Source organism: Miscanthus floridulus, chromosome 13 (assembly GCF_019320115.1).
Source record: "Miscanthus floridulus cultivar M001 chromosome 13, ASM1932011v1, whole genome shotgun sequence".
NCBI classification, from domain to species: domain Eukaryota; kingdom Viridiplantae; phylum Streptophyta; class Magnoliopsida; order Poales; family Poaceae; genus Miscanthus; species Miscanthus floridulus.
This window is the reverse complement of record NC_089592.1, coordinates 4755869-4774943: the sequence shown is the minus strand read 5'-3', so window position 1 is coordinate 4774943 and position 19075 is coordinate 4755869. Positions and strand designations below refer to the sequence as shown.

General features: G+C 47.9%; 1 protein-coding gene and 1 pseudogene across 1 annotated transcript; both read left to right on the top strand.

Moving 5' to 3' along the window:
• Positions 1-17653, top strand: part of LOC136498956 (uncharacterized) — a 37923-nt pseudogene extending 20270 nt beyond the window's left edge.
• LOC136498955 (protein ENHANCED PSEUDOMONAS SUSCEPTIBILITY 1-like) lies at positions 14089-15941 on the top strand. The gene has a single exon (XM_066494653.1). The coding sequence runs from the start codon at positions 14305-14307 to the stop codon at positions 15751-15753; it is 1449 nt and encodes a 482-aa protein (XP_066350750.1). The 5' UTR covers positions 14089-14304; the 3' UTR covers positions 15754-15941.
• Positions 17654-19075: the final 1422 nt, after the last annotated feature.

Here is a 19075-nt window from a genome sequence, read left to right as displayed (position 1 = left end):
GCAGGTGGCACCGCCCCAGACGGTGGTGTCCGCTTCCCCAGCAAGCTCTCCATCATGGATGATGCTTTCGCTCCGAGCTAGGTCCTCAACTTTGGGACCCTGGCCTACATCACCGACTGCTATGGCGAGCTTCATCTACTCCAAGGGGCTGCGCTGGCAGGCATTGAGCCCCCAGCATCGCCCCCTCCGCTAGGGCCCTTGAGGGCAAATCTTGAGGTCCTGGCCCAACAGATCTGGCATAGCTTGGGGGCCAGACCCCACTATGTTGGACCACCGCTAGATGTTTTCCATGCTAGCGAACATTCATCACTGGACCACTACCAGTGAGGCACTCCCGCTGCCGCATCACTTCTAGTACAACCCCTAGATCTACCCTTGGGAGTCTAGAGCATGGCGGAGTCCTTCTAGATGGAGCTAGAGCACCTTGTCATCCACGAGGCTCCCCGAAGCCCCATCCTCTCTAGTGTAGTACGGGCCAATGCCCCTTTGCTATGTGCCTTCTTTGCGACCCTCCAAGGAGGTAACCCAGAGCATCACTTCAGCGACGCTGAGCACAACGCGATGCCTCATGAATGTCGTTGTGCCAATGACAAGGCTCCGCTAAGGGAGCACATGGGCTCACATCGCCAGACAAAAGCCCTGAATACTGCATGGACCACCCCATGGAGGGGGCGAGCCGGCTACAAGCGGGGCAAGCGGGCTAGGAAGCCGCTGCGATAGAGTGCAAGCCCCAAAAGCAGAAACTCATGCAGCAACACTATGCACGCCCCCACTAGCAACAACGATGACTACGCCAAGATCCCTATGGGCCCATGTCAATAGAAGGAGAAGAAGAGGCGACATCAGTACCTGGCCCATCCGGCTCCCAGAGCACGTTCGGCACACCCAACAGCAGCAGCGGCTTGCCAGGTCCCTCCACCTAGGCGTCTGGTCCCCAAGAGGAGCCAAGCTGATCGAGGGTAGCCCTAGCCCTTCCCCACAACAAAAGACCCTCGACAAGCTAATCCCCCGAGGGGCAAACATAGGATCTAAACTAGGACACCCCCTCCTCTATCCTCCATCGAGCATGCAGGAGGTGGGCTGAAAGCTACGTAACTCTCCTTCTTCACTTCCTACATTTCATTTTTCCTAGGCTAAATATTGAGTTCGCTTCCTGTTCACCGCTAATACCCCCTCCTCCTAGTAAGCGCGAAGTGCCGCTCGCGCACCGCTCACCAAGCCAACCCAACCTTCTCCTCCCGGTCTATTTTCTCTTCTCGGCTACCTGACCTAGCGCCAGCGCCAGTGCGCCATCGAAAGGGTCATGAACCCTAGCCACTCATGGCATATCCAAGGATCTCATGGGAAATGAGACTCCAAATACCGATCGGGGAAAGGCCGTGGGCACCCGGGAAGCAGAACAACACAGGCGGTGAAGAAACGATAGACAAATGAACTTAATATTTACAAAAACATTAAATTGTTTTGGGGATGTCACCCCACTGTTTAGCCACAGAGACACGCTGGTTGATCTTTCTTCTCTCGTAGGCATGCGTGGGGAAGCATAGCTTGCGGCCGTCACCCTTCGTGGTCCGGCGAAGGGACACGGAGGACCGCATCTAGCGGGGCGGTCGCTAGGATGGTGTTAGTGGCTTCCTCTAGGCGGGGCATTAGGAGCGCCATGTTGGTGTCATTGGTGTTCATGGGGAGCCCCTCCGCCACTTCACGGACATCCACCAGGCCGAGGAAATGGAAGTGCACTATGGCCAGCGCAGAAGCTGCACCCTGCCAGATGCCATCCTCCATGGCCTCACGAAAACACTTAGCACGGCGCGAAGATGCTCATTCACCTCCGCTGCGTTGTCACGCACCCCATGTGGGAAGAGCACGCGGTAGGCCCCTAGAGCCTTAACACGGAGCTTCTTTGACTCCTCGCCCTAGGACTCAAGGCATGCTCGTAGGCTGCCTACCTCCTCCCGGGCCCTGCGAAGCTACTCCATCAAGCAAAGAACCTCCTCCCTTGACTCTACACCGACAAAAACCAGGGGCGTTAAGGCTAGGCATCACAAGCGGGGCTCGCATACTAGAACCAACGAGAAGCGAGAAGTGAAGGAAACAACCCATACTTTCGAGCTCCTCCCTTAGACGAGCTACCTCCACCTGCGCCGCATCGCGGACATTCTCCACCATCGCTGCTGTAGCTACTCCTCCTCGACCTCCCTCCTAGTGTCCTTGGCAGCTTGAAGGGTTCCATCTCACTCCTTCTATAGCGCCTCAACTGCCACCATGGGGAGGGTGATCGAAGTGCCTTGAGAGAGCGCCCCAGTGAAGGGGTGCGCTGATAAGATACTAACACCGAGGGAGAGGTCGGCAGCAAGTGGGCTCAGCATCAGGGAGGCTCAATGCCACTCATGGAACCAACCTCGATGAACGTTTGGCTAGGGAGCCCCTACACACGATTAGCACACCAACGTCAGAAGCAATAATGAAGACAAAGGGAAGCAAATTCGACTCCTTCCTGTCCCTCTGTGTGGGCGATGTGCGAGGCGAACTCCGTCCTTGCCTGGTGGGACTCCTTTGGTTCCTCTAGGACCCTTCGCTGACCTGCGATCCCACGATCAGGGGGAAGCAAGAGTCATAGAAAGGGGGAAGGTTTCACTGAAAGTAGAAGGTAATGCCCCTCCGCCTTTTCATCTCCACTTTTGTACTCCACGAGCAGCGGTTGCCGCACTCCCATGATCCGGCACGCGATTATACAGCGTGGTGATGGTTGCTGGACCCAAGGTGGAGGTGAACCACTGCCTCCCTGTCGGTCCGGCCCTATTGGGCCAAGCTACGCACGCCGCCCACTCCGCGCACACCTCCTCCTAGGACTTGGGGGATCCAGCTCCCCCTAGGCCCATCGACTATCATCAACGGCTTGGATCCACGTGCAACAAGTGCCATGGCTCCTCCACCAGATCTGCTCCATGTGGCCTCGACGTCAACTCTCCCAGACAAGATGGGGGATGGCATGGGGGCTACGCGCCATAACTCCTCCACCAGGCACAACAGCCTAGATGCCATCAACCGCCTACGCAAGGCGTCAGCGGATGGGACGCACCTAGAAGCCGCCCCTTCCACTAGCAAGGAGGCCCCACAATGGCCTCAGGGGCTGCACTGGCTCCCTAGAAGGAGTAGCCCGAACCCCCGATCGATGGGCACTCAGGTGGTGCATCCCCCAAAAACCAACCAACTCACTAGAGTTAGGTCAGGAGCCGCTGAGTAGTGGGCCCAACGAGGGCCTCTATTGAAGCCTTAGTGTGCTCCCATCTCCCCGACCTATGGCCATAGAGGGTTGGCCCTAGAATGCCAACTCAAGAAGATTGGGACCTATTACCACAGCCCCCAGAAGGGCGTGGTGCTTTGGATGATCAAACAGCCCCAAGCCAGAGCCCAGCGCTCTTGATCACCCGGCCCATGGTAGAATCCGATCAAAAAGGAGGGCACACAGTAGGCAACTCCAAGATGAGTTCACTGAGCTCTCACTCAAGTTGAAGACCCATGCAACATAGGCTCATGAAGGGATCAACACCATCTTCACTCAGCCCCAACAGCCGAGCAACGCCCATCACTTTGGAGAAGAAGGCCCCAAGTAGGGCACAACACTCTCACCAGCAGAAGATGTCTCCGCTAAGGAGGGTTTGGTCACCAGATGATCGAATGTAGCCCTTCATCGCCATCATGCTAGGTAAGGCCACAAAGGGCTCGGGGGCTCTGAAAGATCCTAATGGCAAGAGGGGGGTGAATAGCCTATAAAAATTTCTACAACAACACTAAATAAAGTGGTTAGACAAATATGAGGCGAAGCGAATGTTATGCTAGCCTACTAAAAGGCAAGCCACCTACCACAATTCTAGTTGCTATAGTCTCTATCCACACAATGGCTATGTCACTACACTAAGTGAGCACTCAAAGACTAACTAAAGAGCCTCACTAATCACTAGACCTGATGCAAGCTAGCTCTCAAAACCAATTACACTAAAGAGCTTAGCTTACACACTAGGAGTGTAATATAAGAGAGGATGGCGATGATTATACTGACGTATCGAGGTATGAGCCAATCTGATGAGGACATGGCACCTTCGGATATGAACAATGATTATAAGGTGCGCTCGTTCCTACATTTGCATAGTGGCTTTGGTTATAATTCACTTGGTTCCACATGTACATGTCACTATTTGATTGTAGGTTCAAATGTGTTTCATAATGGAAGTTCATCAAAGTTGAACTTTTGGTTCGTCGGCAGCCCGACAGTGTCTCATTGGGAAGGCCATAACTCATCCATCCGGAGTGCGATCGAGGTCAATGAGCACTTGATGGAAAGCTTGTTTGATAAGCTTTCAAATAGATCTGGTTCCATCTCAATATCACGTCAACAAGGCTTCCAAATCATCAATATATTCTGTCGCTATTTCTGGCGGGAGCTACACTGTCGTTATGGGCTTGTTAGACATCCTTGGGACCCAGGCCCAAGTTGGAGCACGCCCCAAGAAGATGGAGAACACCTAAGAGATGGCCTTGGACGTCCTCTTCCTTGGCCACCACCTTAGGAGGCCAGCAAGGACGTCCAAGTCAAGCCAGAGGCCTAGTCCAATCCGAGTTCGAGTCTGCCTCGGCCATCAGGACCAGTCTGCGATAAAACGGACGCCCAGGACGCATCCGAACTCCGTTTTCAATGATCCACATATGGATGGAACGATAATTTGATAAGGAAGCCAATCCAAGTGGTTTCACATCAAAAGCTCTTCGGAATCAATGGGAATCGTCGAAAGTCAGCGTCCAGAATCTGTCAGGGTGCTGCGACACCTTCTTTTGGGCCGTTGGGCCTTGTAACGTGTTGGGACACCTTTAGGACGTGAAGAGGGATCCTTGGACGTCCCTTAGGCTATATAATCAGTAGCCACCACCTACTTTAGGTTTTGGGTTTTGCTTAGATTATTCTATCAAGAAATAGTTTCGCCGTTCTTCGGTTTATGAGACCCCAACTCGTGAGATTAATCATACATCTGTAATTTGGTTGCGATCTTTCTTGTTCTTGCTTGTGTTCTTCGTTGCGTAGGCAGGGATTAGCCTTCTTGGCGAGGTCAATCTGGTCCGTGACTCGGTTGATAACCAGAGGAGCTGTGGTGCTAAGATTGCAGGGTTCGATCTTTCGATCTGAAGCTGGATCGGTGTGTCATTCTCCGCCACAACGATAGTTACCATCACCTGACGGAAGATCGGGATCCCCGTCTCCATTAAGTGGTATCAGAGCTAAGGTATACCGTCAGGTTCACTTTTATTCCCTAGTTTGAGAGTTTTGCATTCGTCCTATAGTCTAGTGCCATACTTTTATTTCCTATCCTAGAACCTTCCGCGCCATAGCCTTTGCATATTTCAGTTTCAGAGTTCACTTTGTTGAGTTTATGTCCTAGGTCAAAGTCTTATTGCTGGTTTAGATTGTGTTCTTTTCTAGTTTGTGTTGATCCCTTCACCCGCCGCTATTCCGTATCACCATCGGTTTGCATCTTGTGTCCACTAAAACCCTTATTCGAGCAGCTTCCTTAAAACAGTCATAACTTTTGCATCCGAACTCGAAACGGGGAAAATTTTATATCTACGGAGAACGCCAAAAAAATTTAGATCTATTTCATCCCAGCGTTGCTGGGTTCGCAAAAATTAGATTTGCGAAATTCGATTAGGAAAATTGAGTTTCTGGGCCCATAAGTTTTGGTATGCTTTTTAGAGCACAGTCCTAATTTTCTATAGGCCACATCTTTTATTCAATTGAGCTCAAATTTTTTGTGGTTTATTCTTGTGTGCTCCTTGCTGAGAAAAAAATATCAAAAGAGCAAAAGCAAGAAAAAAAAGATTGGACAAAAAAAATAAAAGAATAAAATAGTAAAAGAGAATAGAAGATATCGAAAAGGAGCACATAAGGAACACTCAATAGCTTTATTGTTTGTGGTACCTTTTACCTTGTTCATATCCGTTGCTACCTTTAATACTTGTTTCCTTTCATCCTTGTTTCCTCTCTTGTTTATCACAACTGGTGATAGGAACACGTATAGGCCAGCAACTAGGACAAGTGCTCTGGACATTTATTCAATATTGCTATCTGTCACTGACTTGTGTGCCACATATATATATTTGTTCTTTTTCATGCCTCCCAAGCTCCACATATACTTCAGATCGGTACAGAAAAAGACCCTTGCAATCTCGGTACCACTGCCTCATAGGTATCACGAACCAGCCGCCGGTTGTACTGTCCACTGCTTGCATTGGTAAGAACTTTGTAAGAGCTTGGTAAGACGCTTCCACTTGCTGTCAAAAGTGACACCACTGCAACCACGTAGTCATTTGATAGGGATAATATTTTTGTATTGTCTTTTGCTGTCTTCTAATAATGACAGGTTATTCGTATTCACCGACTTATGATGGTATAGGTGCTGATGAGTACATGGAGTGGAAAATTGCCATCGATAACATATTTGCTACTCGCTTTATGTGTCCAAGGAGGAAGGTAAAAAATGCAGCTAGCGTTTTGCTACATTCTGCTTTATCTTGGTGGGAGTCTTTAGATCCTTCTGATAAGCCTCAAACTTGGAATGATATGAAACTTCTTATGCGAGAAACCTTTGTTAATCCACCTCCTGTTTTAACTTCATATGATGAGGTGCACCATTTAGAGGAAGAGTCTATTGTTATTCCTTCTACTATGCCTAACCTTTTGTAGGACAATGTAGAAAAGAGCAAGGATGATGTGACAGAAAATGAGAAGCTCACAGCCTCATGTGAAAATTCAGAACCATCAACTATTACCCCTGCTGAACATGAGAGCAAAGGTAATGCCCATGATGCTAAACTCATAGAAGGTGAGAGTTCTCTTGATGTGCTGAATTTTTCCACCAATCATGCTATGATAGAGCAAATTTTAGTGGAGCATTCGCTTGATTTACCTTTGTCACAAGATGATTTGCTTGATGTTTCTTATGACGAAGATGACTTGCATGATGATATTTATGTTATACCCATGCAATCATTGAAGAATGATCACACTATATGTGTGCTGAAAATGAGCACTTGTGCTGAAAATAGACTTGTTATTCATAATGCTAGTGAAGTTGATGAGCTGAAATTATTGTCTTCTTTAAATACTTTGGGTTACATTGAATTTGATGTTCCGTGTAATCTTAGTTCTTTAGAGGAGAAACTTTATGCATATGCTGATTTGCCATGGTTCTCTAGACATACATATCATTTTATTGGAAAATATAATTGTAAAGGAAAGTATATGGTGCATCGTGTCTATATTTGTTCAAATCTGAAATCTCCTTATATTGAGCAAAAGTATGATCAATCAAAGGATTGCAATTGCTATAATCTTGTCATGTCGAGTTCCCCTAGTTTTGTTATAAAGAAACATGTTAAATTTCAAGAAGGGGAGCAATGTTGGCTACTACCAACAATGTTTTCTTCATCTAATCTCAAACCGAGGACGGTTTGTTGTCAAGAAGGGGAGGATGATGAGGACATGGCACCTTCGGATATGAACAATGATTATAAGGTGCGCTCGTTCCTACATTTGCATAGTGGCTTTGGTTATAATTCACTTGGTTCCACATGTACATGTCACTATTTGATTGTAGGTTCAAATGTGTTTCATAATGGAAGTTCATCAAAGTTGAACTTTTAGTTCGTCGGCAGCCCGACAGTGTCTCATTGGGAAGGCCATAACTCATCCATCCGGAGTGCGATCGAGGTCAATGAGCACTTGATGGAAAGCTTGTTTGATAAGCTTTCAAATAGATCTGGTTTCATCTCAATATCACGTCAACAAGGCTTCCAAATCATCAATATATTCTGTCGCCATTTCTGGCGGGAGCTACACTGTCGTCATGGGCTTGTTAGACATCCTTGGGACCCAGGCCCAAGTTGGAGCATGCCCCAAGAAGATGGAGAACACCTAAGAGATGGCCTTGGACGTCCTCTTCCTTGGCCACCACCTTAGGAGGCCAGCAAGGACGTCCAAGTCAAGCCAGAGGCCCAGTCCAATCCGAGTTCGAGTCTGCCTCGGCCATCAGGACCAGTCTGCAATAAAACGGATGCCCAGGACGCATCTGAACTCCGTTTTCAATGATCCACATATGTATGGAAAGATAATTTGATAAGGAAGCCAATCCAAGTGGTTTCACATCAAAAGCTCTTCGGAATCAACGGGAATCGTCGAAACAAGTCAGCGTCCAGAATCTGTCAGGGTGCTGCGACACCTTCTTTTGGGCCGTTGGGCCTTGTAACGTGTTGGGACACCTTTAGGACGTGAAGAGGGATCCTTGGACGTCCCTTAGGCTATATAATCAGTAGCCACCACCTACTTTAGGTTTTGGGTTTTGCTTAGATTATTCTATCAAGAAACAGTTTCGCCGTTCTTCGGTTTGTGAGACCCCAACTCGTGAGATTAATCATACATCTGCAATTTGGTTGCGATCTTTCTTGTTCTTGCTTGTGTTCTTCATTGCGTAGGCAGGGATTAGCCTTCTTGGCGAGGTCAATCTGGTCCGTGACTCGGTTGATAACCAGAGGAGCTATGGTGCTAAGATTGCAGGGTTCGATCTTTCGATCTGAAGCCAGATCGGTGTGTCATTCTGCGCCACAACGATAGTTACCATCACCTGACGGAAGATCGGGATCCCCGTCTCCATTACAATCACAAGATGGAGGCAATCAATTAATCACAAGATAACCAATGAAATCCTCGGATAAGATGACACAATGATTTTTTATCGAGGTTCACTTGCTTGCCGGTAAGCTAGTCCTTGTTGTGGTGATTCACTCACTTGGACGTTCACGCGCTAATTGGCATCACATGCTAATTGGCATCACACGCCAAACCCGCAACTGGGTGCTGCACAACCAACACAATATGAGGATCACACAAGCCATGAGCAATCCACTAGAGTACCTTTTGGCTCTTCGCCGAGGAAAGGTCAAGAACCCCTCATAATCACCACAATCGGAGCCGAAGACAATCACCAACCTCTGCTCGATGATCTTCGCTGCTCCAAGCCATCGAGGTGGCAGCCACCACCAAGAGTAACAAGCGAATCCTGCAGTGAAACACGAACACCGAGTGCCTCTAGATGCAATCACTCAAGCAATGCACTTGGATTCACTCCTAATCTTACAAAGACGAAGAATCAATGATGGAGATGAGTGGGAGGGCTTTGGCTAAGCCCACAAGGTTGCTATGTCAATGCAAATGGCAAAGAGAGTGAGCTTTAGCCGGCCAAGGGGCTTAAATAGAGAGCCCCCATGAATAGAGCCGTTGGGCTCTTGGGGCAGCCCACTGCACAGCGACCGGACGTGTAGGTCAGGATGACCTGACGCATGCCACCCAACGTTCAGTAGCACGATGCGTGCCACATGGCCCCTCGGTTCAACCTCGTCCACATGATGCCAACGGCTAGTAGCCATTCCCGCACGCGTTAAGTGATGACCGGACTCAGCGCGCCGAGACCGGACGCACCATGACCACGTTAGATCAACAGAACCGTGCATGCCACCAACAGATGACCGGACGCGCCGATCAACTCGGCCTCCCAGTGTCAGGTCATTTCCAAAGAGCTCCTCGAGCATCAAAATAGCGACCAAACGCATCAGGTCCACCCTGACTGGACACACGGGAGCGTACGATCCTGCCTTCACCTCTATGCGCCAAGATTTCTACTGTCATCACCATACGAAATCCTTGATTGGATGCACAAGTGTCCCTACGTCTGATCACTCACCGAAGCTGGGCACTTCACTGCTCAGTACTGACTGGACGCATCGGCTGAGTCTGGTCACACCAAGCTCAGCGTTCGGCCACTAAAAAACATTGATAAACACCTCATCCACTTCACCAACTTCTCCTCCCTTGCTCAAATGTGCCAACCAACAAGTGTATCACCTTGTGCACGTGTGTTAGCATATTTCACAAACATTTTCCAGGGTATTAGCACTCCACTAGATCTAAATGCATATGTAATGAGTTAGAGCATCTAGTGGCACTTTGATAACCGTATTTCATGACGAGTTTCACCCTTCTTAATAGTAAGGCTATCCATCCTAAATGTGATCACACCCACTAGGTGTCTTGATCACCGAAATAAAATGGCCCTATGAATTTCACCTTTGCCTAGAGCCCATTTTGTTTTTCTCTTTCTTCTTTTCCAAGTCCAAGCACTTGATCATCACCATGGTCACACCATCATCATGATCTTCACCATTGCTCCACCACTTGGAATAGTGCTAACTATCTTATGATCGCTTTGATAAACTAGGTTAGCAGTTAGGGTTTCATCAATTCACCAAAACCAAACTAGAATTTTAGGCTTCTAACGAGATCCTAAGATATAGGTATGTTAAGCCTCGGGTCTAATGGTTCCCGAATGAAAAAGACCCCCCGACCGACCCATTTAGGATCACCAGGGGGCTCGGTGGCTATACCCATCAGGCACGCTCGTGTGCACCCTCTAGCAAGGAGATCCCACCGAGCCTAACTCGACCACAGCCTCCGCCTAGGGTTTAGGGGCTTTTCTGAGCCGTAGGCTCCCGATCTACAGCACGACCAAGACCGACCCTTGGCTCCTGCCTAGCTCACGATGCTAGCCAAGGCCCGGGCATAAGAACACAGGCCTTGAGCTACCGATGCTTGGGAGCTCCTCGACACCGCTCCCCAAGAGTGGCCCTACCAACTGCTCCTCCGACAGGGTCAGGTCCGGAGCGTGATACAAGAAAACAAAGCTTTCAATAGCCTCTAGGGGCTTCTGGGCTTTCTGGGCCCGCGCATCAGCCCCTAGAGCCGACCTCTTCCACCATCAAGAAGACTCTAGAAGGTCTCACCCAAGGAAGGTCGGTCCAAGCTGACACCGCCTGAAATGCAGAGTGTCAAAACAGAGCACCCAGACGACGCCCAAGGCTTCTTCGGCTCTAAGACACCGCGATGGTCCATGGCACACCACTGCAAGACCCTCCTAGACTCCGACGCCCGTAGACCATAGACTAAACCCCCAAACTACTATGTACTCGACCTATCTTGTTATATAAGGGATAAGGTCGGACCTAGAGGGAGAGGATCCTATTTTCGATCGCCATACACTCCATTCCATCCGCCTCCGCTCTGCACGGAGAGCAAGGCAACCTAGATAGGGGCACCGAGAGCCTCTCCTCCACCGCATCACGTCATCTTCCTCCTCTCTGATGAGGGGGAAGGCTCCACCGACAGTGAGGCTACCTTAGGTTAGCACCGAGCTAACCCCCTACCAAATCTTCTTCCTTTACACTTTGTTATAACCCCTAATTTTGGGTGCTCTTGAGTATAAGGATCATCAGTTGCTAGACATTGGGACCGAATTAGCCCTAACCAGGATAAACCGTTGCATCTCCTCTGTGTGATTCTTGTGTTCCTGAGTCCACCCGAGCCATCGGAGACCCGTACTCTAACACCAACTCGAACAACATGCTTGCCATGGTTTTGAACCTGTGATAGTTTGCTTGGTGGCCAACCCCTGTTTGGTTTAGTGCCCACTTACATGGTCTTCAGCTGATTATATCTATTCTTCAGACATTTCAGATCATGTCTAAGGCCAGTTTGTTGCTCATAGAACTCTTGTAAATTATCATAACCTCTCCTTCTCATTGTCCCATTACTTGTGTTGCCCTTTTTCATTTCATCAACAACAAGACAAGAGTATACAAATGTATTTGCATCTGACCAATTTGCCTTGTCAAACTAGTAGAGAAGCAGATCAAAGACCAAAAACAAAAAGTCAAATATTTACAAATAACTACACACTTGTAGATCAAACAAATACACACTTGTAGATCAAACAACTACAAACATTTACATTTCAACAGATCAGACAAATATACAATTGTAGATCAAACAAACATGACCTAATACATCAGATAAATACAACCTAATAGATCACACAAGTGCAAGTCTATAGATCAGACAAATACAAACTAATTTGTCAGAGCAAAACATACTTAACAATTAGAGCAAAACAAATCATACTTAAAAAACCGATCAGACTTGCAAAACCTCACCTCAGGTGGAACATCGTTGTCATCTTCTTGCTCCATTGCATCTGTTGGAGGATAATAGCTGTCGGAAGCCATTGATCCATGCATCCTTGTTGATGGCACGTGGTTGACGGTCGATCCGGCACAGGCACCGCCGGATTCGGGCCTGGTGCGGCGCATAGCTCTGCGCGACGCCGGACGTTTTCCAGATCCGCTCGCTCCTGTGGTCGGGGGAGGAGGAACAATCGGGACGCCACCAGATCTAGTGCTAATGCGAACAGGAGGAAGCCCTCGTCCATCGGGAACGCCGTCACCTTGGAGGAGCCCCTAGTACGAGGCGATGTAGGGGTAGCCGTCGGTGTCGGTGTTCAGATCCAGCCCCTCCATGTCGCGCCGAGCTGAGGAGCCAGCTCCATTCGATGGCGCCGGGGAAAATAGGCCGAAGTCACCGGCGTTGGGGGGGGGGGGGGGGGGGGGAGGACGGAGCAAAGGCCATGGGATCCACCGGAGAAGAAGACTACGAGAAATAGTCCAAATACTCAGACCCATGGCCATCCATGGCGGATGTAGTGAGCGGAGGAGCGGGTCCGACGGGGGAGGCGTTAGGAGGAGCAGGGACGGCATGGAGCGCAGTGGTGGCGGCGGCGGGGAGAGCAGAGGAGAGCGAACACGAGAGGGAGAGAGTGAGCAAGCTGAGAGTGAGCGAGAGTGAAGGGATAGGGTTGAGCGGTGCTCGGATAGGGCAATGATGAGGGGTACCCCCTATCCATGATGGGCTTTTAGTATCCTTTAGCAAGCTTTGGGGGACTAGTTGGCTAATTGGCATTTAGTCCCATTTAGTCAAGGTGTTTGGCAAAAAAGTGACTAAATGGTACTAAATTTAGGTGCTGCTAGATGAACCAAACACCCCCTTAATTTACTCTAGAGTCTAGACATGTTTGGATCGCAGCCTAAAATTACCATAGCTAAGCTTAGGCAACCATATTTTTCTTTAACCAATGTTTCTTTACCGCCACAGCTTAGGCGGTCTAACTTAGTCATTTGGCCCACATGTTATAAACTCAAATTTTTGTGCCCACATGTGAATTTTCTTACTAGAAAAGTGTGGCAAGAGTAACCGTAGTTGTCATAAGTAAAAATCTGATGAGAAAGGACAACAAATCTTTTGCCGCTAATTTCATTAGACGACAAAAAACGGCTGTAAATATATACTTCCTTTATTTTAAATTATAAGGCATTTTGGTTTTATAGATATATCATTTTTCTATGTACTTATTACTCCCTCCGTCCTATAATATAGTACATTGTAGCATTTAAAATTTATCCTCAAATATCATACATTCTAGAGGACAAAATCATTTTTGCATTAAATATTTTTTATTTATCCACCAATCAGCATTAATCACGTTGATGATAGCGTCTGATTAGGAAATAAAATAAAGATACATATGTCTTTTGTGTTCTCTTAATTTATCTCAAAATTTCTATAATGCAATGTATTATAGGATAGATGGAGTAGATACATAATAAAAAAAATGCACGTAAAGCTAGGGCGGGACAAAGATTTATTAAATGATACCACAAGAGCCCACCCTATTGTATTAAAACTTCTATTCTTTTAATATAAAAACACGTAAGTCTTTGCGAGAAAAAAAATATAGGTAAAAAATAAAAAAATGTATTATAATTTAAAAGAGACGGAATAGTCGTTATCTAAAGATGCTTTATTCGGTGCGCACTAAATGACCAGCATTGCCCCTGATTCTCTCTCTGCCAGCAAGGTTATTATGCGCACAATGTACCCGGCTGAGAAAAATATTATTCTGACTAAAAAAGCCGAACAAATTAAATATAGGATAAGCCGAACAATAATATAATTATTCTTTTGTCAAAAAAAAATGCATCACTGCAGTCAGCGCCATTTATTATGCGCACCGAATAAAGCGGCATCGGCGTGCGCACTAACGGCCATGGGCCACCTGTCCTCTGTGAATGTGTCGACGGAGATATGGACGCAGCAGCCAGCAGCCCATGGCCATCACAAATGGCAGACCTGCTATGCCTGGTCTTCTGTATGATTAGTATTTCAGAAACGTGAGGCTGAAATTGTGCTACCGTTCTCATAGATCAAGAGCATTGCATTCTACTATTGTAGTACTCCTACTGTCCTACAAAACATGGTCCAGTGTTTCCCCTAGGAAGCAAGAGCAACAGCAACAGCAGTGTTGGTGATAGGAAATGGAAGGCTCCACCGGCGGGGTTCGGATCGTGTCCAGGCGTCTCGTCCGGCCAGAGCAGGCCGCGGGCTCGCTGGACGACAGCGCGCCGTCGGAGTCGGAGCCGGAGACCATCCACTTGACACCGTGGGATCTCCGCATGATCACGGTGGACTACATCCAGAAGGGACTGCTCCTGCCCAAGCCACGGACAGCAGGAGGAGGAGGAGCACAGCTCGTGGACAACCTCGCTTCGTCCTTGGCGCGCGCCCTGGCCCGCTTCTACCCGCTGGCCGGCCGCCTCGCCGTCACCGCCACGGATGATGCCACTGGAGATCCGAGCATCGTCGTCTCGCTCCGCTGCAACGGCGAAGGCGCCGAGTTCGTCCGCGCCGAGGCGCCGGGGGTCACCGTCAGCGACATTATCGCGTCCGGCCCCGGCTATTACATCCCAAGCTCGGTGGTGTGGTCGTTCTTCCCGCTGAACGGCCTGCTTGGCACGGACGCCGCCTTGGACGACGACGACGGCTCCCGCCTCGCCGTGCTAGCGGCTCAGGTCACCGAGCTCGCCGACGGCGTCTTCGTCGCCATGTCGCTCAACCACGCCGTCGCCGACGGGACCACGCTCTGGCACCTGTTCAACACCTGGTCGGAGATCAGCCGGACGAGGGACGGCTGTGAGCTTTCCACGCCGCGGCTGGTGCTGGACAGGTGGTTCCTCGAGACCAGCCCGGTGCCCATCGCTCTGCCCTTCGCCAAGCTGGAGGACATCGTCCGGCGGCCCGTGTACCTGCCGGTGCGGGAGTGTTTCTTCCACTTCTCAGCCGAGAGTGTGAAGAAGCTAAAGGAGAAAGCGAACGCCGAGATGGCCGGCACGGCGACGGCGACGGCCACGGTGTCGTCTCTGCAGTCCCTGCTCGCGCACCTGTGGCGAACGTCGTGTCGGGCCCGGGAGCTCGCGCCGGACCGGGAGACCACGTACACCCTCCTCGTCGGATGCCGGGCACGGGTGAAGGGGATTCCACAAGAGTACATGGGCAATGCCGTGACGACCGCCGTCGCCAGGTCGACGGCCGGCGACGTGGTGAGCAAGGGGCTGGGGTGGGCGGCGTGGCTCCTGAACCGCGCCGTGGCGGCGTTCGACGAGGCGAGCGTGAGGGACGACCTCGCGTCGTGGCCGCGGGATCCCAGCTTCCTCTACGTGGCGCAGCCTACCAGGGAGAAGGACCCCGCGACGGTCATCACCGGGAGCTCGCCGCGGTTCGACGTCTACGGCAACGACTTCGGCTGGGGCCGGCCGGTGGCCGTCCGCAGCGGCGCAGGGAACAAGACGGACGGGAAGGTGACCGTGTACGAGGGGCGCGACGGCGGGGGAAGCATGGCGCTGGAGGTGTGTCTGGCGCCCAAGGCGCTCGCCAGGCTCGTTGCCGACGAGGAGTTCATGGAGGCGGTGAGCGCCGCCGTGGCGTGATCCAAAGGTGCACGCACTCCGCCGCGCCGTTGGTAGCTGTGGCCTGTGGCTGTGCTGAGAGCCACGTGTACCATTGAACTAGGTTGTAATCTTGAAAGATTAATTTCTTCCTCTCGTTTTTTCATTCAGAAACGCTATACAACACATATGTGTTTTAGCATAAAAAACACATGGATTTTTTTTTGTCCCTCTCTTCCTCTCTCTTTTCAACTGTCGTCTCTTTCCATTTTGTTTTAATTGTTGGAGAGACTTTCTTGTTGCTCGTCACGGCTAAGATCGGCTGTCTTCTCTACCAAGAGACCGTCGATGACGTTGTTGGCAACGGCAACCACATCGACTCGACGCTGACCAGCGGAGCTTACGACCTGCGCAGCAATGGAGACGAAAACACATGAAACCTTTCTCTTTTTTTGTCCTTGCAAAGAAAAAAATTGTTTCTTGTGATCTGTGTATATGTGATCTTGTGATTATCTGGAGGTAGAAGAAGGCTAGAGGTAGAAGAAGGATGGAGACTGTTGGATCTTAATTCTATGGTGCAAAAAAATTCATTTGTTCAAACTACATAAAACACATGATTGTTGGGTAGACAGACTCAATTTGATGAACAAGGCATGCATGCACGAGATCCATCCATCCATGTAGCAGATTCTGTTGCGACGCAACAAGTATTGAGCGCGCGTTTAGTTTGAGGGAATTTTGGAATTTGGCTACTGTAGTACTTTTGTTTTTATTTGGCAATTAGTGTTTAATCATGGACTAATTAGGCTTAAAACGTTCGTCTCGCAATTTCCCATCAAACTGTGTAATTAGTTTTTTTTTCGTCTACATTTAATGCTCTATGCAAGTATCGCAAGATTCGATGTGATGGGTACTGTAGCACTTTTTGAGAAGTTATTTTGGAACTAAACACGAGCTGAGTGACCGGTGACGTATAAGTGCAAGGTTCCGCCGATGCATCCGCGATGGTGCATGGGTGGCCACCATGGCAGAAGCCTGTCACGACATGTACTCCCTCCGTCCAAAAAGTGTGATTCTTGTTTTTTGAGAGGTTAAAAACTTTTTTGTCATAAATCTATGACAGATATTACTCTCTCCGAGTAAAAAGAATAGTCGTTAAAACTTCTATTCTCTTAATATAAAAACACATAAGTCTTTGCGTGATGGAGAAAAAAATATAGGTAAAAAATCAAAATATATTATAATTTAAAAGGGACGGAATAGTCGTTATCTAAAGATGCTTTATTCGGTGCGCACTAAATGGCCAGCATTGCCCCTGATTCTCTCTCTGCCAGCAAGGTTGCAGGTTCAGCGACGTCTTGACTTGACCCTAGTGCTGCAGTGCCCAGAGGGAGCCATTGGGATGGCCATCTTTCCAGGTTCCAGCAACAAAGGACAGTTATATTCATCCTGCAGGAGATTGTAGCACTGGTGATAGTGTTCTGCATCTTCCATGCATGTGTGGGCTTTATTCTGCCTTCACTAGCAAGACTGAGAACAATGTAAGTTGCTGGTGCAAGTACGATCAAGCTTAAATTTATAGTTTCTGTTTGCAAATCTTGCATCACTGTAGGTACCAGCCAAATGAGCTTCGTGGGGGCATGATGAGCTTTTTCACTGTCACTGGCAAACGCTGCCATCTTCGTATTCCTGTTACAGGTATCCATGTAAAAACCTCTTTTGAGTGAACGAATTCAAATGTTCACACAATGCTGAGATCATTTCTTTCGTCTGCAGGGCGCCCACCATCGACGCATTGCAAATTCAACCATCCTGAGCCTTGCGTCCTATGACCTGTTAGGAGCTGGGGGTTGCATTCATGTGTTGAGGAGATGGAGAAAGCACACTCCGCAGAATGCCCGTAGTTTGTAGGAGCTTGAAGAGGCACCTAAATGGTTATACCCTACAGTCGAACTTGAGAGCGATTTTGTAGCATGCTAGTATCTGACGTTTTCTTTGTTTCTGACTCCCTTCATCTGGAAGTTGTGTAGCATATCACACTACGATTCTTGCGCTAGGAACGGGGGAATTTTTACTATAGGGGCGGCTGGGGTTGGGGGCGCCCCTACAGTGGACGTCCTCGGGCCCCAGCAGCCCAGCCGCCCCTACAGATAGCACTGTAGGGGTGGCTGGTAACCTGAGCCGCCCCTACAGTTGGGGTTGATCTGTAGGGGCGGCTCAATCACCAGCCGCCCCTGCAGTATCCATTTGTCTTTTTTCAAATTTCAAAATTTAAAAAATTCAAATTTAGTCAAATGATAAGATAACCAAAATAAAAGTGGTAGATATTGATGAGTTGAACAACTTTTGTATTCATCACTTTTACATCTGAAATCATTTAGGGTTTTAAAATTTGGTTTGAACTTGTTAAATATTAAATTTTAAAATGTGTAAAACATTGTCACATCCAAGTTTGATCAAACTTAAATGCTAAAGCATGATTTTAAAAATTTTTAGAAAAAAAACCATCACATTTGGAGTTAGTATGAGGGAGAACAACTAGTTACAAAGTTTACCCATAGATTAAAAAGAAAAATCATACTGTTCTAAGTGAACAGTGCGATTTCTTTTTTTATTCTTTTTTTAATCTATGGGTCAATTTTGTAACTAGTTTTTCTTTCTCATACTAACTCCAAATCTGATGATTTTTTTTCCTAAAATTTTCTAAAATCATTCTTTATCAATTTATTTTGTTGGTTTTGTCAATATATACATATGAAAAGTTTAAGCAATTTAAATTTTGAATTTCAAAAAAATGCAACTTCAGACAAGATTTTGATACCCCAAATGATTTCAGCTGAAAAAGTGATAAATACCAAAGTTGAATAACTCATCAAGATCTACAACTTTTGTATTGGTCATTTCTTCATATGACAAAGTGGTAATGACGTTGTTCACAAATGTGACACATCTCTCGTAAGGTTTTATAAACTATATGAGACATGTGTAAGATTAGTGAACAATATGTGCTAAGAATTAATCAAATGAAGAAATGACCAAAATAAAAGTTGTAGATATTCATGAGTTGAACAACTTTGGTACTCATCACTTTTTATGTTGAAATCAATTTGGGTCTCAAATTTTGGTTCGAACTTGTCGTTTTTCAAAATTTTAAATTTGAAAGGTTCAAATTTTGTCAAATGACAAGATGACTAAAATAAAAGTTGTAGATATTAATGAGTTGAACAACTTTGGTATTCATCACTTTTTATGTTGAAATCATTTTGGGTCTCAAATTTTGGTTCGAACTTGTTATTTTTTTATCCCAGCAAAACAGGCTCCACGTGGCTCTTCGCCGTTAGATCAAAACGGATGGTCGAGATGC